The sequence below is a fragment of the Peromyscus californicus genome, unplaced genomic scaffold (assembly GCF_007827085.1).
Source record: "Peromyscus californicus insignis strain IS unplaced genomic scaffold, ASM782708v3 Scaffold_11__1_contigs__length_118956290, whole genome shotgun sequence".
NCBI lineage: Eukaryota > Metazoa > Chordata > Mammalia > Rodentia > Cricetidae > Peromyscus > Peromyscus californicus.
The window spans coordinates 52,843,870-52,866,894 of NW_026294402.1; the positions used below are offsets into that span (position 1 = coordinate 52,843,870).

General features: G+C 50.4%; 1 protein-coding gene across 3 annotated transcripts; it reads right to left on the bottom strand.

Annotated features, from left to right (window-relative positions):
* Nucleotides 1-1,591: 1,591 nt before the first annotated feature.
* Nucleotides 1,592-17,970, bottom strand: Tbc1d21 (TBC1 domain family member 21). Of its 3 annotated transcripts, none has more exons than XM_052729129.1 (11): nucleotides 13,358-17,970; nucleotides 9,590-9,697; nucleotides 9,374-9,477; nucleotides 6,464-6,558; nucleotides 5,837-5,947; nucleotides 5,633-5,733; nucleotides 4,714-4,810; nucleotides 4,349-4,446; nucleotides 3,504-3,620; nucleotides 2,747-2,830; nucleotides 1,592-2,334 (listed from the first exon to the last, which is right to left on the bottom strand). In XM_052729129.1, the coding sequence occupies exons 1-11, from the start codon at nucleotides 13,511-13,513 to the stop codon at nucleotides 2,302-2,304; spliced, it is 1,104 nt and encodes a 367-aa protein (XP_052585089.1). In that variant the 5' UTR covers nucleotides 13,514-17,970; the 3' UTR covers nucleotides 1,592-2,301. The 3 variants fall into 3 exon arrangements, with proteins under 3 accessions (XP_052585089.1, XP_052585079.1, XP_052585099.1); XM_052729119.1 differs by having other exon boundaries at nucleotides 4,349-4,449; XM_052729139.1 differs by lacking the exon at nucleotides 9,590-9,697 and having other exon boundaries at nucleotides 4,349-4,449.
* Nucleotides 17,971-23,025: the final 5,055 nt, after the last annotated feature.

Here is a 23,025-nt window from a genome sequence, read left to right on the forward strand (position 1 = left end):
TGTCTAGGCTCAAACCACCTCATCTTTAAGACCTCACAGAGATTTCAAACATGTTCTCCAGTAGGCCAGAGGATCCTTGAAAGGACTGTCAGGAAGGATGTGAAATTCAAGGGGGATCGTAGCAAGACGGGCTCTGGAATCACCACCCCTGCTTCAGCCAAAGGGGGAAAGACTGTAACCATGAGGCTCCAGTGATTTTTTTAAAAATATTTTATTTATATATTTAAAATATTTGTGCATGTGCGTGTGCACACGTGTACGTGTGTGTGTGTGTGTGTACACGCGCATATGTGGTGAATGTATCCATATCATAGCACATATGTGGCAAGGACAGCCGTTGGGGTTCAGTTATGCCCTTCCATCATGTGAGTCCCAGGGATCAAACTCAAGTCGTCAGGCTTGAAGGTCAGTGCTCTACCCACTGAGCCATCTTGCAAACCTCTCTGGTGACTTTCAAAACAGATTTGTGGGGTTGGAGAGGCGGCTCAGTGGTTCAGAGCACATTATGCTCTTCCAGAGGATCTGTGTAACACCCTGTTGGGTGGGCCACAACTGTCGGTAATTCCAGCTCCAGCAGATCTGATGTCCTCTTTTGGCCCCCTCGGGCACTTGTACTCACATACATATACCCACCCACAGACCCTCACATACAAACACATATAATTCAAAATAAAAGTAAATATAAAAAAAGAACAGGTTGGGAGTCATGTCTCAGAAATGCTGAGATTTTCTTTCATTCTTGAGCTGGGTAATATTGTGTATATTCCACCCAAAGTCATGGGCTAACTTACGCCACCAAGCCAAGGGACCACGAAAGAGTACCCATCTGCTGCCCCGATGCCAAGGATCAGTCAGGAAAATGTTTTACTCTGTGTGGTTATTTGGGAAAATAAAAAATATGGCTTCCTTCTTGGAGAACTGTTTTCCATGCAAGAAAAAAATATGGTTTCCTTCCTGGAGAACTGTTTTCCATGCAAGAACGCTCATCTACATTGTCTTGTCTTGAGAACACAGAACCGAGGAGAGCACACACAGTACATGAATTTACCCACGTGCTTTACTGCTTAGCAAACGCTCTCTTCTTAACTATGCAAAGAAAACCCTGTTGATGGGACAGGGCTCCGTTATTCAGCACCTCCACCTCCATCAAAAACAACAGCTAAGAGACTCGGAGTCAGCTATGGGTGGGAGACTGTCCCTTGAGAAGAGAAGACCAGAAAATACAGAGAGGCATAATACCTTCTGAGAGATGGTCACTGAGAATGACATTTTGAAAACAGGAAAGAGGGGTTGTTGGCTGGAGAGTGGGAAAGATGGTTGTGCCTTACCCCCGGGGCCAGGGTCTGCAGCAAAACCAACGGACCCACCAGACTTCCTGAAATCTGTAGCGCCTGGAAGTGTGTGCGTGCACACGGGCCTGTGTGTGTGTGTGTGTGTGTGTGTGTGTGTGTGTGTGTGTGTGTGTCGATGTGCAGCTCTGGGGCACCCAGCCAACCCCAACCCCTCTGTAGGTCCATCCCCTGCTCCATGCCTACTGGCACAATGGCTCACCAGAGCCTTGGGAGGCTGGGCATGGAGCTTGAGGGCTATGGCATGGCCTGGGGGACCTGAGCCAATTGCCCCAAGAGAGAATAGTTTCCTGGGCAAGGGCAGAATGAAGTCTCAGGAGAGGATGAGGAAGGCTGAGAAACCCAGCTTCGATCAAGGAGACACTTGGAGGTGGTGGAGTAAAGGTAGAGTCATGAGGAAGACTTTGAGACCAGGAGGGGACAACCTGGTGGCCAGAGATTTCAGTTGGTTCTTCCAGAGTTGGTGGGAAGTCTAGGGTGTGGGAGAGAATGGAAGAACTATGTTGAGAGTAAGGGGTAGTGGGGACAGATGCAAAGGCCACAGCTCATCTCCCCTTAGAACTTGAGTCCAGATGTGTGTTCACTCTCGTCTGTGGCAAGTGTCTGGGAGGCTTCAAAGCTGGTCCTACCCTACCCATTTGCTTTTAGGTGTGGATCTCTGAAGACCCATCAGTCACCAAGGGTGGCTGTCCCACGCCGTCCTGTCCCAGTATGCCTTCTCCATAGTCTCACAGTGTCTGTCCACTTACTATATGGCCTCAACTATCATGCACTGCAAGGTCAAAAAAGACTCGTGACCACCACAAACCAATACTTCAAAGACTGTTTCCATGTGTTGTATTGTCTATGCCCTCATCCCAATACTCATTGAACTTGACCCTGACCGCATGGCTGAAGAATTGCCTTCATCCAGTCCATTGAGGGCATGTGTCCATTGTGAGTGTTGGCGTTCTCAGAGAAAGAAATCCTTTAATGGCTGAGGAACCTGGGGGTGAGGAGAGTCATGAAGGTGTGATGGAGACAGACGCTATCTGATTTGGCTCTCATCCTTCAGTCTATCCAGCCAGTGACATTCTCCTGAGTCCCTGGGGGTCCAGGTTTGTACTTGGACCCTTTGGGAAGGACACAGTGAATGAGAGATGAAGGCTGTGAGCCCAGGGATCAGACTGCCCGTGAGGATATCAGCAATGAGGAAACAATGCAGAACAGCTTCTGTAGGCTGGTGGGTGGGAGCGCAGCACAGACTGTCTCTGAAGCCAAGTGTGACTGGTAGAGAGCGGGCATGAGAAACCAGGGAAGGCTTCTTGGAGGAGGAATACAGGAAGAGGAACAGAGGAGGAGAAGGAAGAGGAAGAAAATGACAGGAGAGGAGGAGGGCAAATCACTAGGCAACTTACCTCCTTTTGCATGAGCTCAGCATAAACCATGCAGGCAGCAGAGATCAGCTCATCAGCATCAAGGTCAATGAGGCTGTTGCAGGCCTGGGGGGCGGGGAGAGACATATGTGCTTGGGATGTGTGTGTGTGTGTGTGTGTGTGTGTGTGTGTGTGTAAGCAAACACCTCTCCTGTGCTTTCGGACATAGGCAACACAAAGGTAAGAAAGCTACTATTCACAGCAGTTATTGGGGGCACCTCGATGTCTCCACAACCCACCACAGTGCCTACAGATCATATGCTTTGTGGGTATGACAAACACCGCCTTCACACGGGGCGTCTAGGAAGCCCGGGCGCTCTGTGACATGTCTCAAGCTCCTAAGGAAGACCTGGTTCATAACTGGCATACCACCCAAGATTTTTTTTTTTTGGTGCTTCAGCTGGCCTTTAAGCACCTCTGAAAACCTTAGGCCCTTCTGCCACATGGCCAAGGGTTAGCTTCAAGGCAGTAGAATCTAATGGTTAGCCCTTCAGTGTCCTCACATGCTTACTGGGATGGCAAACCAACACAGCCTCTGTCACGGTCGCAGGGCCTTTTAGAGCTAGTCTATTAAGGGCCATCAGCATGGAGCCTCACACTTCAGCACTCCTCATTTGTTCCTCTCTGGAGGCAAAAGCAGCCATAAGCTAGCACACCATGGGTCTCTGCATTCTTCTACGAAATGGGTACAGGCATCCGGCTCTGGAGGCTGGAAAGGGATCCGGCCGAAGGCACTCACCAGGAGGATGGCGTCACCACTCATGCTCTCCACCAGTGCCTGCTCACGCACCATCTGTAGCATGCTGTAGGCCACCAGCACCTGGAAATTCCTGCAGGGCTTCCCCGTCAGCAAGACCTGTGGGCAGCCAGCAGGCCTCAGCCCTGCGGTCTGAGACCGGGACGCCCTGAGGGTAGCAAGCTGTCATCAACTACACACTCAGAACAGGGTAGAGAGAAACTAGAATTTGAGTGGGAGCTCGGCAATCGGTGGGAGAAAGGTTGCTATATGAGATTTGGGGGTAGAATGGCGGGCCAAGATGATAAGGTGAGGGAGGTGGAAGCTGGATGGTGGGACGGTACATGCCAGGCTGCAGCTGGGCTGGATCTTCTGTTTAGGAACAGCCGTGAGGTGAGGCAGGACAGCGAGAGGTGGGGGGCTCATTCCTAAGGAGGATCATCTCCTAGGAACTGTGATTGGAAGACTACAGGTGTCCTTGGGGCCTGCCTTGGGGGAAATCAGGTTCTAAGAGAAGCTGGCATTCTAGGGGAAGGGAAGGCCAAGGAAAGGCAGCAAAAGAGAGCAGGGACAGGGTGCTGAGCTGCAGGCCAGCCCCGGCACATCAGCAGGTGCCCTGTGCTAACTGCCCTGTAGATGGTCAGTGGAGTCTGGCATCAGAACTGATGCACAGATGCTCTAGCACTCTACAGCAAGGCAGGAGTGGGGCTGCTGACCTAATTAAACCCCAGACCACTGAGCACCATCTGAAGCCAGGAAGAAAGGGATGCAGGAGAACTTGTAGCTTCTCCTCCTGACGCAGGAGAGGTACAGTCCACACCAAGTGTCCCCAGCTGCATGTCCCTCACCTCCCAGAGCCTCCAGACATCGTCGAAGGATTTGAAGGCACGCTGGAAGCAGAGGCAGAACCAGGGGAAGAGAGACTGCACAGCTCCTGAGCCCTTCCCTTCTGTGAGGAGAGAAGCAGGCGCGTCAGCCGCCACACAGGCAAGGCCACACAACCGATCACGCGGGACATAGGAAGCATGAACATTCCGGCTGCTACTTTCCCAACAGGCCATGGAGTCTGTTTGGAGCAGATGTTCAACATCAGAGACCCAGGCTCCTTCACATAGGTCATCTCCTCCAGGCCTGAGTATGTCGGCCATGGGCCTTGGCCCTTCCAAAGCCTACCTGCTGGTGTGGGAAGTAGTAGTGACTGTGGACCACTCACTGAGGTGTTCAGCAAATTCAGGGTCCAGTAAAGTGATCACGCTGTTAAGCATGTCCAGGTTCTTGCCTACCCCGATGTTGATGACACAGCTGTGCTCCTGTACAAGATGGGACCAGAGAATAGTCCTCCTCAGTTCAACTTGAGGGCATCACAGAACCAAGCCCACCTCTCAGTCCCAATTCTGAGAGGTGATGTGCCTGGTTCATTATCCATGTGTGTGTGTGTGTGTGTGTGTGTGTGTGTGTGTGTGTGTGTGTGTTTTGTTGTCGTCTCTGGTCCCTGTGTGCAGCTGTGCCTGTTTGCATATGTGTACATCTCAGGCAGTCATGTGTTCATGTGCATCTTAACATATGGGGGTGGGGTGGAGCTGCAAAGATGTCCCACATGTGACCATGACCCTACTTATTAGGTCAGAGCCAAGAAAGAAAGTTCAGCAAACATATTTTTGCAGAGGTGCAAAGAGAGGTAGAGGATGTGGGAAGCTTCTAGAAGGTGACAAAGAAAATCTTCCCAGACGGTAAACCCCTCATCCTGGGTGCAGAGTAGGGTACACCCTGGATACTGCTGAGTCCTCCAGGGTGTCTGGACTATGAGTCATGTGGAGGAAACAGGGGGAGGTGGGAACAAAGAGGCAGCCCTGGAGTCCTGACAAAGGCTGCTGGGTTTTACTCTGGAGGCCTGGGAAGCCACAAGAGATCTGCAGGGAGATTTGTGTGTAAGGAGTGAGAGGCCTTAAGAGGGTACCATCATGGGGCTGGTGGGAGTGGGACTCTAAACAGTCCTTCTGAATTCTAATGCCTCTACTACCCACCCCCTGACCTACAGATGTTTGGGGGCTGAGGGAAGTAACTGAGGCCAGTGGTGCCTTGGTTTGCTGGGTGGTGGGGAGTAGGAGATTTGAGCTTGGCTTAGTCCTCACTGTTTTCTGCAGGAAGAACTGGAAGAGCCAGAAGGTCTCATGCTCATGCCCCACCATCAGCTGGAAGAGCATCACCATCTCATGGAAGCCTCGCTGGTACTCTGCGGGGGAGGGTTCCCGGGAGGAAAAGCCAATGGGTGCTGGCTGGCCCAGGGTCTAGGAAGGAGCTGGCAAGCATGGGCTGGGGCTCTACCCTCAGCTCACCAGCCTTCGTGTTGCAGACATAACTCAGCAGCAGGGTCTTCTCCAGTTTCTTCTTGTCCACAAGCACATTGCCCAGGGGATCTTTGTCATAGAGTCTCTGGATGTCATATGCTAGATTAGAGCAAGGGACAGGAGGTGACATTAGATCATCTCCAGAGCAGAAAGCATGGATGAATTCATCTCCCATCCTTTAGAGGACAGGTCCTAAAAAAAATCCTAGCTGGGAGGGGGGCTACAAAAGGCATGCCAGCCCCACCAAGCTCCACTCATCACCATACCTTGCTGGTCTGGGTTCCTCTTTGCCTCCAAATCTTTGACTAGACCATACCTTTTGTCAAGGAATGCCCCCTCCCAATCCAATTCAGATCCAGTCTACGTCAAAGTCATGGCTTGGGGGGGAGGAAGTCAAAGCAACAGGGATGGCATGTGGCAGGGGAACCTCTAGCAACACCTGTGGGCAGGGGTGGGTGGATTGACCTAGGTCTGGCTAGAAAATTTTCCGGGCCAAAGTCAAGACAGTTGCCAAGCCCCAGGAGTCAACCTGTGCCTAGAAATGACTAAGAAAAGACCAGAATGGCATCTACCCTCTCCTCCGCCCAGCCCTCCCCCGTCTCGCCCTCTGCTCACCGATGTTGTTCCTAGTCTCTGTGAAGTTCCCATGCAAGTTTTCCAGCAGGGGCTGGATTTTCTCATACATCTGGCACAAGGCTTTGTAGTTCCTCCTGAGAGAACACATTGGGGCTGGGTAAGGTGGCCTTCCCCTCCCAAGAAGGGACAATCAGAGCAGCAGCAGCTGCTGAGCTCAGGGGAAATCGGGTAGCCTTGTCTACGTGGTCCCCACCTGCTCCCCGCCTGCGCTGTTCTCTCCCACCTCAGCCTGAGCAGCCGGAAGTGCTCTCCAGCATGCAGCTGGCACCCAGGGTGGAGACAACCTAGTGTGGGGTGGGCTCTGTGCGACAACTGTAGCACCCAAACCCTGGAGCCACCGCTTAACAACTGAGTGTCTGCAGAGGGATGTCACCCTCCCTCTCTAAACCTCAGTTTCCCCACCTGCAGAGTGGAGACGGTCTTACGCTGACCACTGCAATTTGATTAGCTGGTGCGGTAACTGACTGGCTGTCTCTAAAGTCGTCGTGTCCTAGAAGTAACCCCTAGATCCTATAATATAGGCTTATTTGTGGACGGGGTCTTTTTCAGTGTGATTAAGGATCGCAAAATGCGACCGTTCTGGGTTTTCCAGGGGGACCCTAAATCAAATGACAACCGTCTATAGAAGAGACACACACACAGAGGTGGGAGGGCTTGTGTCCACTGAGACAGAACGTGAGTGGATGTAGCCTCAAGCCAAGGAAGCGTCCGTGGGAGGTGTGGAGAAAGACTTCTGTCTCTCAGAGCCTTCCCAGGAGGCCAGCACGCCGCAACCTTGTCCTGTGCCTCCGGAATGCCAAAGGGAAAAAATGTCTGATATTGTCAACCACCCTGTTCATGGCACTTTGCTCACTTGTGGCTTTTTGCCTCGGCAATCATGTGTAACACACACAAGGCCTGTTCCCTGGCTTGGCACCTAGTCCGACATTCACATCCCTGCTGTTCCAGACTATTCTCTGCTGGTCCCTGTGCGGGTTGTCTTTTCCACATCTCGGCTGGGAGCTGCTTTGGGGCTGAGCTCAGCTGCTCAGGCCCTAAGACTTGGTCAGGTAGCCCAGGATAAACACCTCTAAGAAGGAAGCAATCCACCGTGGAGTCATTCAGACCCAGTCCACCTCGAGCACTCACATGGGCAGGTGAGGCCTGCACTGAGCTAAAGAAAGGCGATTTGGGGAGGACTCGAACTCTGCCCCAGTGTATGCTCCACCTGAGATGAGGCAAGCCCAAATCCCAGGGTCACAGAGGCGAAAGTCCACAGTCTCCAGTTTGTGGGAGCATCCCTACTGACATGAGCCCTAGCTGTTCTTCCCCTGGACATGGTGACGTGCCTGTTTCTATAATTAGATCTCTGTAACCACTCTGTGAACTGTATTGTGACCGCATTAGACAGAGGAGGAGACTGAGCCTTCAGCAGGGAAGTTCGTGGGCAAGTTCACTCAGAGTGTGATGTTAATGCTAGAATTTGAATTGAACTCACTCTCAAACTTAGACTGTTCCAAGTTCAAAATCTGTGTATACTTACCTACAAAGATCCTCCAATCAGGAGGAAGTGCCCTGTGTGGTCCTGGCCTTGAAGCAAGGATGGAGTTTTTGCATTCATTTATTTATTCATTCAGTGTGTGTGTGTGTGCGCGCGCATCACACACTTGTGGAGGTCAGAGGACAAGTTGTGAGAGTGAGTCCCTTCTCTCCACCCACCATGGGATTGAACGCAGTTTGTCAGGCTTGGTGGCAAGTGCCTTTATCCCCTGAGCCATCCCACTGGCCCAAAGGTGGGGTTTTGGGAGACAGCTAATAGGGAGACCGGTGTGGGTGGAGGGAGAAAGAGTGAACCAAGAGCAGAGGCAGTACGAAAGAGCATGCAGCTCTGCTGGAGTGGGGTGGCCGAGCTGATGGGGAGTCCCTGTGCTGGTCAGTTTTACATCACCTTGACATAAGCTAGAGTCATTTCAGAAGAAGGAACCTCAGTTAAGAAAATGCTCCCACCAGATAATCCTGTGGGCAAGCCTGTCATGAATTTTCTTGATTAATGATTGATGTGGGAGGGCCCAGCTCACTGTGGGAGGTGCCACCTCTGGGCTGGTCCTGGGTGCCACAAAGAAATTAGATTGAGCAAGCCATGAGGAGCAAGCCAGTAAGCAGCATTCCTCCATGGCCTCTGCATCAGCTCCTGCCTCGAGGTTCCTGCCCCAGCTTCCCTCAGTGATGGACTGCAATGTGGAGCTGTAAGCTACGAAACAAACCCTCTCCCCCACTGCAAGCTGCTGTGGGGCATGGTGTTTCCTCACAGCAATAGAAACCCTAACTCTAAGGTTGTCCCTCAGGAACGGTCAGATGGAGGGCGCTGGGATAGGAGAGCTAGGATTAAGAGAAAATAGGCTATTTGAAATGTCAGCAGATGCCTGAAATGTCACACCTCTGGGACTGTTTAACCCGAGGACATGAGCAGCCCATAGCGGGCACCAGGAGGAGATGTGGGCAGGACAGAGAGGTGGAACCTAGCCTCAGGAGGCAGTTTGGCCATGGGGTTTTGGGGTAACAGTTGGCAGGAAAGGGGATTAAGCCCAGGAAAGAAAATTCCTAGGGTCCTTCACAGGAAGGCTAGGCAGGTAAGGATGAGGTTGGGAGCAAGGCGATAAGGGGAGTTTTGGGACAAGACCATGCCTGCAACTGATTACTTGGTCGGTGAACTGGAGAGGAGATGCCAGCTTAAACTTAAACCTGGCTATACCCACTGCATGTGGGTCCTGTGTGGGAAGCATCAGAGTCTTCTCAGAATAAGGAGTCCATATGAAGAAGAAACCCGAATTTCTAGGTTGGGAGGGTGCCGGCCCCCCCCCCCCACATCCCTGACAACTCTCCACAGAAAGAGGTTCTGGAAAGTTCTACCTTCTGTTGCTGTCCACCATGAGCCGCTCATCCCGGGAACTCTGCCATGAGTAGTAGCCTGTGAGGAATTTCCAGGCTTCTGTCCTCACGAAGGGGTGTAGACCCTGGACACGGGAGGTCATGAACTCTCAAGATACCCAAAGGCATGCCTGATCCCTGCCATCTGTGCCGCCCCCTAGTGCCAGGGAAAGGCTGAGGGTAGCCTGGGAATCATACCCTTTCCAGGATGTTAACACAAATGAAGTCCCTAGACTTGGCCAAGTGACCATTCTCATCGAAGAAGCTGTCCCATTCCGTCTTGTCAATCGGGGGTTTTCTCTTCTCCTGGCAAGGACAAACAGATTAGTCCTCCGCTAGAGGCTTTGGGCTTTCCTTCTAATTCGTGGTGATTTTCAAATGCTAGGCTCTGGACTCTGGGAGGGATCGAAACTCACAGCTGCTGGCTCACAGCTAGAGTACTCTATCCTGAGAAAATTGCTGAAAATAAGTGGAAAACAAAAATCCAGGGTGGACAATAATGTTCACTGCACAAAAACTTGCCCAAATTAAAAATGTAGGCGCTCTGAATGCGCTGCAATAAGGGAATAGTTAAGTAAACTGTTTTATACACACCGCACAATACTGGCAGGCATATAAATAGATGTTTACAAGGCACGAATAATGATCTGGAAAGATACAAATGTTACAGGAAAAAGCAGAACACACAGTTGGTTACTTGACATTTTCCCTATGTACTAGTGCTACCTCTCCGTGTGGTCTGTAGCCCTGCAGTGACAGTACCCATCTACACGCTACCTCTCCACGTAGTCTGTAGTCCTGCAGTGACAGTACCCATCTACACGCTGGGCCCTCCAGTGCAGTCCCATCAGTGTTCTCCACACTACTGTTTGGATACTGTGTCTGTTATATATTACAAAAACTGTACCTCGTAAACTCGAGTGTACAGGCATTCTTATAAAAGAGACTGAAGGTTGGGTGGAGTGGCACATGCCTGCAATTCCATCCAGCACCTGGGAGGCAGAGACAGGCAAACCTCCAAGTGTGAGGACAGCCTGGTCTACAGAGTGAGTTCCAAGCTATACGAAGCTATACAGTGAGACCCTGCCTCAACAACAACAAGTAAACAATAGGAAGAATACTGAAGAAAATCCCAAGAAGACATCCTCCATTAAAAACAACAGTGGGAGCCAGGTGCTGGTGGCGCACGCCTTTAATCCCAGCACTTGGGAGGCAGAGGTGGGCCAATCTCTGTGAGTTTGAGCTGAGCATGGTCTACAGAGTGAGTTCCAGGACAGCCAGGGCTACACACAGAAACCCTGTTTCAAAAAACAACAAAACAAAATAAAACAAACAAACAGTAGGACTGAGAAGATGGCTCATCAGTTAAAAACACTGGCTGCTCTTCCAGGGGACTCAGGTTCAATCCCTAGCATCCAGATGGCAGTTCACAACTGGCTATAACTCCTATTCCAGGGTACCTGATTCCCTTTTCTGGCCTCCTTGGGCACAAGGCACATGTGTGGTGCACAGACACACATACAGGCAAAACATCCATACACATAAACTTTAAAGAAAATAAACAATAGTGATTGGCGATAAAGAAGTAGCTCAGTTGGTAGAGTGCTTGCCTAGCACATAGGACTCCGGTTTGATCCCCAGCACCACAGACTGGGCATGATGACACACACCTGTGGAGGCAGGAGGCCCAGAAGTTCAAGGTTATTCTCAGCTATACAGTGAATTTGAGGCTAACCTGGGATGCACAGGGCCCTGTCTCAAAATAAAACAAAAAGCTACAGTGGTTATCTTTGAGTAAGCTGGGGAAATATAAATAGCATTTCCTTTTTCATGTATTTTATGTTTTTCTATGATTGTGCTGCCTTGATAATGGGAAGATATAAGATAAGGACAAATTAAACAATTCTTGTGCTCTACTTTGTCTTCCCTGAAAATGTAAAGCAGCCTGCCACAGGAATATTTAAATGAGATGTGTGTGTGTGTGTGTGTGTGTGTGTGTGTGTGCCTGTGCGTGGTGTGTGCGCTTGTGTGCCATATACTCGTGCATGAGTGGTAAGTACAATGCCTGCAAAGTGTTTATAAAATGACAACTAAGAGTGAGGCTGTGGGGTGAGCATCCCCTCCTGCTGAAGAGAAGGGGATCTTGAAGTGCCACATCGGAGAGAGATGTGCCGATGGACAGAACCCAACAGCTGGCCAGAGGTGTCCCCATCTTTCTCTTAATACCTGAATGCATAAACACGGGACTCTAAACTAAAATTGTATACAAGTCATGGAGGGTCTTCTGGTTCAGAAAGTTTGGGGAACAGCCTACAGAGATGTAGTTTCCTGGGCGACTGATGCTGTGGTTCACAGACTGAGTGAGGAGCCAGGCTTCAGGCAGTAGAAAAACCCTTGACACCAAAAGTTGCAGCCACCTCACTGACTGCAGGTGGGGCAGCTTCACTACCTGCACATCAGGTGGGCTTGAGAGCTCCCTTTTGTTATTGTTGTTGTTGTCGTGTGTGTGTGTGTGTGTGTGTGTGTGTGTGTGTGTGTGTGTGTGCGCGCGTGTGGTGTGTATATATTGGCACATATGTGAGCACATGTGTATAAGTGCCCGTGGAAGCCTGAGGTTGATGCCCGGAGCCATCTTTGATTGCCCTTCCACCTTATTCAATGAGTCAGGGTCTCTCACTCAAACCTAGAGCTCACTGATATGGCTAGATCTAGTCAGCTTGGTCTGGAGATCCCCTGTCTCTGCCTTCTGAGGCTGGAATTACATCACACCCACCCAACATTTCGCATGGCTTCTGGGATATGAACTCCAGTCTTCATGTTTAATACTGAGGTATCTCCCTAGCCTGGAAACCCTTTTCTTGATAACTCACACATGCTTCATCTACAGGGCCATGAGCCATGGGGCACAAGAAGGTGCAGGGAACTTTAACACTGGTCTGCCCTTGGGAAGCAAGTTCTCCCTGATGCTGGCAATCAACTCCACACTTGGGAGTTTGTGAGTTGATGAGAAGGACTCGTCAGCCCACATCCTGAGTCTGCAGAGAAGCTCTGCCACTGACTGGATACCTGATTGTCAGGATGCTAAGTCTCTAGGATCCATTTTCTCACTCATCAAATGATAATAGCCCCCATCACATCCCATCTCAGAGGGCTGGAAGGAGAAGGAATGACTATAAACAAAACATTTACAACATCATTTGTACACACCAACTGCTGTATGACAGCTTATTCATTATTATTATTATCAATGGCCTTCTCTAAGTTTGAAGAACAGAAGAAATACAGAATATTCAAGGCTTGGTGATCACAGGCAATAAAATCATAACATTTAAAATTCAGGTGCTCATTTTGAATTTTGAATGTATCATTCTATTAATCACATGATAAATGGATCTTGAGATTGGTTAAGGTCATAATAATTAGTTATGATTTTGAAAAATAGTGCATGGAAAATTTTCATGGCTCAAGTCGACTAAGGAATTGTTTATTAACTGCGCTTGGGACCCAGTAACAGAAGCACTACTGCCACCTGGTGGCAACATACCAAAATTGTTGGCAAAAGCACCAAAGAAAACTCAACAATGTCTGCGCAACTCTAAGAAACTCAGTAAATTTAGAATAACGCCTTTGGGGAGGAAGCCATGCTGGGTTCTAAGATCTCCCAATAAGGTAAAAAGGGATGTAGGTATCTGTTCTGTGGTTGGGTTGATGGTGAGACCAGAGTACAGCTGGCCTTGCTCCACCTTCCATGTCCAGCCTTCCCACTCAGCAGGGACAAAGAGCCCCAGTGTAAACCAGAGGTTGGGGAGGGAGGCACCTGGGACTGATGAAGAACATGTGTCAGTCAGGTCTGGTGGCACACACTTGTAATCCAGCACTCAGAATGCTGAGGCCAAGGGATCACAAGTCAAGGCCAGGCTGGGCAGCACAGTGAGACCCTCCCTCAAAAGAAATCAAAGAACAAACCAGGATGAAGGTGGCTGACTGCCTCGCAGAGAGGCTGTTTTCCGGAGAAAGGGTGGTCATGTTTCCCTTCAGCTGTCTTTGGAGTTGCCTGTGTCCAGATCTCCTGCGGAGCCCTAGTGATGCTGAGGGAGCCAGGGAAGGGGCTCTTCCTTGCATTCCCTAAAGGAACAGAGCCTCTCTTGGCTTCCCCACTTGAACAGATCCAGCCAGGTGTGTCACAAGGCCCCGGAACCCTCATCACAATGACCTTGGAAGACTCACAGAAGTCAAAGGAGCAAACCTACTGGGTCCCCCCCCCCAATCACAGTGCACACAGGCTCTGCTCTGGGGGTTGGGCTAAGAGAGTACCAGGATCCGGTGGGTTGGACCAGCCAGGGTAGCCTTCCTGAAAGAGGTGGGCCACAAGTCCCTTCTCCATGTCGCTGGCTCTTCATCTGTTGTTTTACCAGACCAGTACCAGAGCTAAGTGGTAACTACAGTCAGCCTCAGGTTTAGGGAGGACTTTACAAAACACCAAATCAGTGTGTCTGTTCTAGAGGCCAGGAGTGGATTTTTTTAAGTTTATTTAGGGGGCTACGGTTTAGCGTTTGAATAGTGGTTCCTGGTGTGTGGTGTGTGTGTGTGTGTGTGTGTGTGTGTGTGTGTGTGTGTGTGTGTGTATGTGTTGCACTTCTAGACACCAGAGGTTGGCCTGGGGTGTTCTCTTCAGTCTCTGCACCTTATTTTTTGAAGCAGGTTTCTCACTCAGTCTGGCTAGACTGGCTGGTCAGTGCGCTCCAGGGATCCCCCTATGTCTGTCCCCAGCCCTAGAGTTACAGATGCACGCAGCTGTGCTGGAGACCCAAACACAGGGCACCATGCTGTGCAGCCAGCACTTCATCCACCGAATCACAGCTCCAACCCTCTGTTTTATTTACCTGTATACCCAGAGCATGGTCTTGACGGAACTAAGACAGTTGGTGTGACTACCAACTGAATAAATGATTTAATAGAATAAGAATAACTGATACTGCCAGGTGTGGTGGCGAGCACCTTTAACCCCAGCGCCCGAGAGGCAGAGGCGGGTTCCAGGCCAGCCTGGTCCACAGAGTGAGTTCTAGGACAGCCAGGGCTACACAGAGAAACCCTGTCTCAAAGGAAACAAATAAGCAGAATGGCCGACACTCTCTTGGATTTCCCACCGATTTCTCTGCCTTGTACGCATCCCTCTCCCCTCTCACCCCAATTTCCGTTAGACCAGGGTCACGTCATTATTTTGTGTTCACTCTGGTGATGCCCTCTGGTGCCTGGTAAATGCTGCTTCAATCGGATCTAAATCGGTGGTGCCTCTTGGCTCCACAGTCATGCTCTCTACCTCTGACATTGCTTGCCTTTCTGTTTAGGTCCATTCTGACCGGAAAGCACTTTCAGTCATTACACAAACACAGATTACACAATTTGCAGTCAGGAGATCCAGGGTGGAACTCGGAGTCTGACCTCAAATGTGGATTCTACCGATCTCCTGGATTCCCCAGCCATGAAAACAAAACACAATCAACCCCTGCCTTTGTGGCCTTATTAACTGAATTGTCCAGATGGAAGTCTTGGGTGGACACATTCATTGTCTTCTTGCCTGCTACTGTTCTACTGGCTGGAGGCACCACAGGAAGACTCTGCAAGCCCAGCACCCATCTCTCCTCCCTCTGCTTCCTAACCATATATAGGAAGATACCGAGGGCCTCTTCACCTTAGCCTGCTGCCCCAAGTCTTCACAGAGCTGGAGAGGTGGGCAACACTAGCAGGGACTGAGTGGAATAGGAATCAACTCCTTGCACATCAGAGCAGCTTCCTTTGGAGGTCTGTGAGGTTTCCAAGTCAAATGCAAGGGAGCAGGAGACACAGCGTGGGCGTTCCGAGGGAGCACAAGGATGACGGATGCCTCTGTTCCTCCACATTAGCAATGCACATTGCGTAGAATTAACTGCAAGCTTCCCTGAGAAGAGGGGGACTGGGCAGAGAAGAGTTCCAATGATCTGAATGCTAAATGCAACTTGGTTTCTAAAATGAGTGTGGTGGACATAGATCATCTGCTGAACTTCCTTTAACCTTCGACTCCCTGGGTGCAAATGCTGGGTCGTAACTCTTCAAATTAGCCAGCCCAGTCTACTCATGTTACTGAAACCTCGGAGAAACAATGCAGGGGCTTAGCATTCAGAGTCCAAGGATCTGCACAGGGCACAAAGGGCCTGAATCTGACCCACACCTTCTTTTCAGATACTTTCAAAACAATGTATTTATTCATGTATGTGAGTGTATGCTCATGCACGCACGCACACACACACATGTGTGTATGTGTATGTGTGTGTGTGTACGCATGCGTGCACGTGCAATAGTGTATGTATGCACAGAGACAGAATAAGGCATGGAAGGTCCTCTATCACCACCCATCTATTCCCTTAAGGGAGGCTCTTTCCTTAAACCTGGGGCTCCCACTTTCTCCCTTAGCCTAAAAGCCAGCAAGCCCCAGCTCTTCTCCTGTCTTTCCCCTCCACTTCAGAGCTGGGGTTATAGGTGTGCCCCAGAAGCCCAGCTTGTTACGTGGGTGCTGGAATCCGAATCCCACTCGACTGCTGAGCCATCTCTCCAGTATCCTTTACAGTCTTACCAGCACGTCACATCTTCCGGGGCTAAACAGGCCTTGCGTCTGTTTTTGTATATAATTGAAAAAAATTTTGGATGCCAGGTTATTATTTTTCTTTTGTGCATCTCTCTCTCTCCTCACTCTCTTTCTCCTTTCTCCTCTCTCTCCCCTCTCTCTCTGGAATCCAGCTTTCTGCTTTAAACCTCTGTGCATGGAGATGCTTCAGGGCACGAGAGCCACATTTTCTGAAATGCCATTCTTGAGGTCAGCATTACAGACGTTCACCTAAGCCATCTTTTCCCTTAGGAATCTGTTAGCTGATGGGCTGTGTTGGTGGGGGGGGGGGGCGCCTTCCAGGGGTCAGGGGACTCTCACCTTCAGACATTTCAGACTTTTCACCTCTTATTTGTTGCTGTTGTTTTTTGTTTTGCTTTGAAATAGTTTGTCATTGACCTGGAATTCTCTAAGCAGGCTGGGCTTACTGGCCAGCAAGCCCAGGAATCTTCCTGTCTCTGCCTCCCCAACACAGGGAGTGTAGGTATGTGTCAGCATACACAGATCTTGTTACCTGGGTTTGGGGAGGAGTGACTGAACGCAGCTAAGAAAGCTCTTGGGTTGTAGTGCCAGGGAGACCTTTGTCCAAATCCAGAGGCAGCCTCACCAACAACTTGACCTTGGTCCCAGCAGTGGGGAATACTGACCGGGTACAAGTAGCCTTTGACTCCTGCTTAGCTTCGGGAAAGTGGCCTGGGCCTAAAACCCTTTCTTTCCAAGAGATAAGGTACATTAAGGTTGAGTGGAGCTCATCCGTTTCCTGCAACCGTCTTTCCCCTGTTCCAGGCTCGAAGTGTGCTCCTTTGTTCTGCTTAAGCTTGTGCGTCATGTGGCTCCTAGCCAGCCCGCCCTGCTAGATCTCTTCCAGGTGGAGCGGGAAGGAGGCCTTCACCTGCAGCAGGAAGGCTGCTATGTGAAGGTCATCATCCTGGGTTGGTGGCAGACTGAGACCCCTGGTCTCAGGGGGACAGACACCCGCTATTGAAATAGCTCTTGTTCCGTCTCTTCTCCGTGTGACTGAAGCGGGATCCCATCTGGTGCTGGGTGACTTGTGTGTTCCTTGGCGACACCTGCCAGCCGTGGAGTGGGTTGACACCCCGAGCCTGCTGCTCCTGGCAGCAGGCATTGTTGTGCCGTTTGTCATCTTCCACACAATGAGACTCCTCCCGGGAGGCGGGACAGAAGTCATTTGTTTGACACTCTCTCCTCTTACCCTGTATGAATCTCGGTATCCTCCCGGCGGGCGCCTGGGGGGAGGTGGGGGATGGTAATGCCTGCTGGGCCTGAAGGATAAACGAAGCAGTGTCTGTCAAGAGCCCAGTGTGGCTGGCAAGCACTGTGGCACCAGCCACCGGTTCTCACTGCACCTCCGGCTACACCGCGGCTGTTCCCTATGCCCAGGGCTTGTTCATGAAAATCACCGTGCTCAAGACTCAGTCAAGATGCCACCTGATTCCATGAGGCTTGTAGTGACATCTGTGCCCACGTTCAGAAATCCCACAAACCTGTCAGTTTCTGTTCTTCTACACATATCCAGGAACCTAAGACTGAAAAAGCAGTAAGGTCAACAACGTAAGGAACCGAGTTGGCTTGCATTCCCTTCAAGCCAATGCCACATGACATAATTCCGAAATGCCGCTCAGCTGGTTCTCTGTGAGTAGTACCTGCCCCTTCAAAGTGTACGTCCCAGGACCCTCAGGGTCTGGGACAATCGAGGTCTCCGTATAAGTCATGCACACTGAAGATGTTTTACTGTTCTTTTCTCTTCGCCCCTCTTTGTGGAGAGCCAGGATAAGTTTAGATTTGGGGTGTCAGGCTTTCTGCCCTCACTCCCACAGAGCGGGGTATTTCTGACAGTGCTGGAGACGGCTGCATGTCATGTGTCACCTGTGTGATAGGAACAGGGGCGAGGGTGGAGCGGGTGGCAGCTCTTCTGAGCACTGAGATTGTCGGAGTCTCCTCAGAACCAGAACAACCCATCCGCACTGTGAATCTACTGTACGACTTGGGGTGCCTAGGCGTGTTTTGTTGTATTTTGGGTCACCTCCCAGTTCTGCCAGCCTACTGCCTACAACACTAAAAATGACCCACAGGAACCATTCCAGATAAAAGCAAGTTGGGGTGACAAATTCTTTGAATCCCCTACTGTCCCAGAGGACTTTGCTCGCACAGCCCCATGGGGAGGAAGTTAGCACATTCCTCTGGAAGTTGCACGTGGTAATGATGGGGTGGGGGTGGGGGGGGGGGTGGATGCTGCAACCCAAATTGTAACAAGAATGGAAAGAGTGAAATGGAGAGGAAAAAGGACAAGACATTCCTGAGAACACTAGGGACAGCTAATGGAGGGAAATAACGTGGCTAATTACATTCTCTGAAGGCTATCCATTCCAAAATAAATTTTTAATGAAAAAATAATGCATTTTCCCTGCAACTTAAATCTGGTAGAGAAGGGAATGAGCTGAGCCTCTCAGTGCAGGCAAGATCAATGATGTGTATCTAGAAGCAACAGTGAACTCCTCGCTGGTCATTTCCCTGGTGTCCTAGGCATGCAAGTTGGGGTTTCATGGAAGCCATAGGAATGGGCCAAGGGAGACGCACATGCAAGCCAGGCATGACTCTCTCGTGCCATGCAAGCTCAGTCTGTCTGCTCATCTACTGCAGAGGCCTCCTCCAGGGAAGGATCCTTCCGTTTTCCTCCTCTATTTTCTCTTCCAGGGAGTGCTGGATCTTAAATCGAGGGTATAAAGGTGAACTCTTTCAAGATGGTAGCTGTTACCCAACAAGCTTTTTTTTTTGTTTAGTAAGTGGGCCTTAGAGGAAATGGGCTCCCTTCCCTTGCCTAAGACAATCTGTAGATCAGAACATGGAGAGACATGCCCCAGGTTCAGGGTCTTACAATGGGACTCACACCCTAGTCTTAGAATTTACTTGTCATATGGTCCAGGGCGATTTGCTGTGTGGTGTAAGTCATATCCATAAAGCCTTCAGCCCACAGCACTGTGCCCACAGCACTGTGCCCTACCATACCCCAAGCACACAGTAAGCAGTGGCTCTTTGGGGGTAGTGTGTGTTCTAAAACACACTGAAGCAAATCTTGAACCCCGTCAGGAAACTTGTGAGATTTCCAGCCTGTCAGTGGCTACCTGGACTGGGGACAGCTAGGGACACTGGACCAGCGAGGAGGTTGCTGAGGCTGCTGCTGACCCTTGGCCTCAGATAGGCTCTATGATCAAGGGCTCAGCTCCCATTCCAGTACATAGGAGGCCAAAGGCTGGAGCCAGCAGGATGCCCTGCAAGCAAAGGGTAGTCGATGTATCCAGGAGCTCACAGAAATCCAAACACACTGGCCTCGGGCATTCTTTCACTTTGTGGCATTCCTCAAATGTAGGAGCACCCCTAAAAGTCAGGACACTGTGCTTCCACTTCACTCCTCAGCATCTTCAGGGCCACAAGACAACCTGTACACATTGCAACATGCCTGCACTTCCACATTCCCCCAGACAGACACTTCACTCCGTGTGGAGCTTGCATTCCACAGCATGTCCAACATACATGCCCACGGGATGCACACATACCACATTTGCGTGTGCACATGCTCAACACACAATAACTCACAGGTACCCCCACAATGTGCCCTTTACAAGGACAGCTTCTCTGGGCCTTGATGGTCATGGTGGCAATTTCCAAGAGAGGTCGTCTTCCGTAAGTGGCCAAGGAGGGAGTGGGCAGGAGAAGGGCTCCTGAGGGACACAGAAAAGGGATCCCAGGACTACTGTGCTGTGGTTGGGATAGGTGAAGGAGGATGCTGAAGGTCAACAATGACACCTCGGGGACCTGAAGGCAAAGAGGAATTTCCAGAGCTGTCCTGGCTCACTTTGGCACATTGCAGAAGCTTAGACATGGGAGATATTTCTTTCCTGCTTCGTTCTCCATTCTTTGCTTTCTTCTGGAAATATTCTACTCTTCACACCCTGGGCAGCTTTGGGAGAGTACTTCTCTGACCTAAGGAGACCTATCAAGCTTCACCACGAGCTATAAAGTCCCCACCTTCCCACTAGGGAATCAGCAGCTCCCGGGACCTGGGGTTCTAATTCCCATCAGTCTTGTCTTCATGTAGCTCGTCTCGAGCCAAGGCCTGCTCAGTGGATACTGAGATCACCCCATTGCCCATACACAGCAACTGTGTTGCCGGGATTCTCAGCCACTCCTGGGGTCTGTCTCTGAGAGGCAGGAGGTAAGTAGGGGACCCGACTTGATCTGAGTTTGAAATGCTTTCCCTCTGCAGCTTGGAGAGTGAAAAACCCCGCCACACTCACCCGTGTCCGTGGAGAGACATCTGTCCTTCCCCTCCTGACACCCAGCGCCTCCCCACCTGCCTGTTCCCTCCTGCACGTTCTCTCCCTAGCCTTTCAGGACACAGTGATCCTGTAAACCTCCGGTCCACGGTCCCTGAACCAGCTAGAGGCAGTGCTGATGAGAAATGTTCCTGCCACTCCCCAAAGGACAGAGCCTACAGACTCGGGGTGCAGCCTAGCCTGTGGAACAGCCCTCTGCGCTAGGGAGATTATGCAGGAAACTGTTCCGTGGAGACACAAAGGAGCCAGGGAGGTCAAGATGACAGGGGCAATTACTCTACAGCAGCATCAGAGAGAGACAGTTCTACAGCCCAAACCTACCCTGAGCCCCAGCCCTGTCCGCAGGCTGGTCTGGACCTTGGAGTTTTAAACTGGGCCCTAAAGCGTTCCCAGCAGCTGTACTTAATGGAGAAAAGACACCCCAGAGAAGGGCAGTAACTTGCTCAAGGTCGCACAGCCTATCAAAGGCAGACCTGTAACTAGAATCCAGTCTCCTGCCTCCTGGCCTAGCATCTTTAGATCTCAGCAAAAGGTGAGGTTTGAAAGCAGACTTTGAAGAGAAGAGAGGGAGTGCCTGGGCGAGGCGGGGGCGGGAGGGGGCTGACAGGAGACTCTCAGAGGACCTAGTTTCTTGGCACTTAGCATTCATTACCTTCTCCTCCTTGTGTCTGGCACTGATCCAAGCAGAGGTCAGAAAGTGGCAAATACCACACATGCCCCTGGCCCCAGGGGTGGCAGGGAGGCAGGGCAGGGCTGGTTGGGTACTGCCCGCTCTGCTCCGAGTTTCTTGGCCTGCAGCAGCACATGACACACTGCACTATGCAGAGGCTGAGATAAGAAGGAGGATTGATCTTCCCGCTGCTTCAAAGACAACTGAAGCCAGCCCTGTCCTTGCTCTGGATCAAAGTTCTGCAGAGGATGTCTGTGGGCCTACCCAGCCCCCACCTGAGGCCCTATGGGCAAGAGGCCTACTCCTGTTACGCCCAGACCTTTTTCCAGCCTTATTGAAAGCTAGACACCCCCTACCTTCCAACCAGGAACTCGGGAGCCTGGGAGCCAGGGTTCCGGTTCCCACCAGTTTGTCTCCTGGGCCAGGTCTTCCCGGTCAGTGGATGCTGTAAACATCTCATTGTCCAGAAGACTAAATGAGGCAGAGAGAGGTCAAGTCACTTGTCCACAGCCATGTGCTAGTTATCCCTAGGGAAAACTCCGTTCTTGTGTTTGTGTGTGTGTGTGCATGTAAGTGAAAGCCGGAAGACAATCTTGAGTGTTGTTACTGAGGATCCATCCACCTTTTGATTTTGAAACAAGGTCTCTTACTGGTCTCCAGCTTGTCAAATAGGTCAGGGTGATTAGCCAGCAAGATCCAAGGCTCCCTGGGGCTGAGATTACAGCATACCACACTCAGATTATCCTGTGTGGGTTCTGGAGCTAGAACTCCGGTCCTCATGCTTACAAGGAAAGTACTGGACCAAAGGAGCCCTCTCTCCAGCCCAGAAAGACCCCATCTTTGCTGGATTTGGTCCCAGAAAGCACATCTGATGGTGGAGACATAGTTCTCTCTTAGAGGCTGTGGGATCAACAGGAATGTATATGAACATACTCCCCAAAACTACAGAATTAACCTGTGAAAAAGGAAGGTCAGGGCTGTTTCTAGGATGACTTTTTAAAAACTTTCTCATTGTAAAAGGAAAAAAGGGGTTTTGTTGTTGTTTATTTATTTATTTATTTATTTGTTTGTTTGTTTATTGAGACAGAGTCTCACTCTGTGGTACTGACTGGCCCAGAACTCTCTTTACAGACCAGACTGGCCTTGAGCTTACAGAGATCCATCTGCCTCAAGAGTGCTGGGGATTAAAGGCATGTGTCACCACCATGCCCAGCCTACGTTTAATTTTTGGTTATGTGCATGAGGGTGTGTCTCTCTGTGTGTGGCAATATGTGCACATGAGTGCAGGTGCCCACAGAGGCCAGAGATCCTCCTGGAAGGAGAGTTAGAGATGGTTGTGAGCCATACAACATGGGTGCTGGGAACATGGGTCTCTCTGTAATGTACATGCTCTTAACTGCTGAGATATCTTGCCTGTCCCCCAAATTCTTATTTTGTGAGAAACCCTGCTCCTTACGTCTCATTGCCTCCCTTGTCCTGTCTTTCCCAGACATCCCCACAAACTACACCAGACTCATCTCTTTGCAAATAGTGTTCTGCCTTGTAAGTTTAAAAAAAAAAATCTCCTTAACTGGGCATCCTTCAAAGCAGTGCAAATCCCAAAGTCCTTAGGCTCTGGAACCTTGAGAGGCTGTGTGACCTGGTGGCCAAACACGGGCTCCTGGGCCAAACCTCCTAGTGCCTCAAGCTCCTCGAGGTCACAGTCCTTTGGATTATATGGCAGTGGTCTAATTTTCAGTCCAGTCTTGTTCCACACACCTATATTGTAGTCAGTTACGGACCGCATAGACAAAGGCTGCCCTGCAAGATTCTATCACCCAGTGATATTAGAGCCATCGTGGTTTCTGTAAGTACAATGTCAAGTTCACACAGTGACAAAGTCACTTAACAACATGTTTCTATGAATACGTGCCTGTCCATTACTTCACTGGGGACTTCCAGATATAGTGCCCCACTTCTTTGCAGTTTG

Excerpts from the sequence above, each read along its gene's own strand:
- Tbc1d21 (XM_052729119.1), bottom strand. The coding sequence starts at position 13,513 with ATGCAAGGAAGAGCCCCTTCCCTGGCTCCCTCAGCATCACTAGGGCTC. Across the intron at positions 5,948-6,463 it reads AGAGACTAGGAACAACATCG|CATATGACATCCAGAGACTC; the intron begins GTGAGCAGAGGG and ends GCTCTAATCTAG. Across the intron at positions 2,831-3,503 it reads GTGGTGACGCCATCCTCCTG|GCCTGCAACAGCCTCATTGA; the intron begins GTGAGTGCCTTC and ends CCCGCCCCCCAG.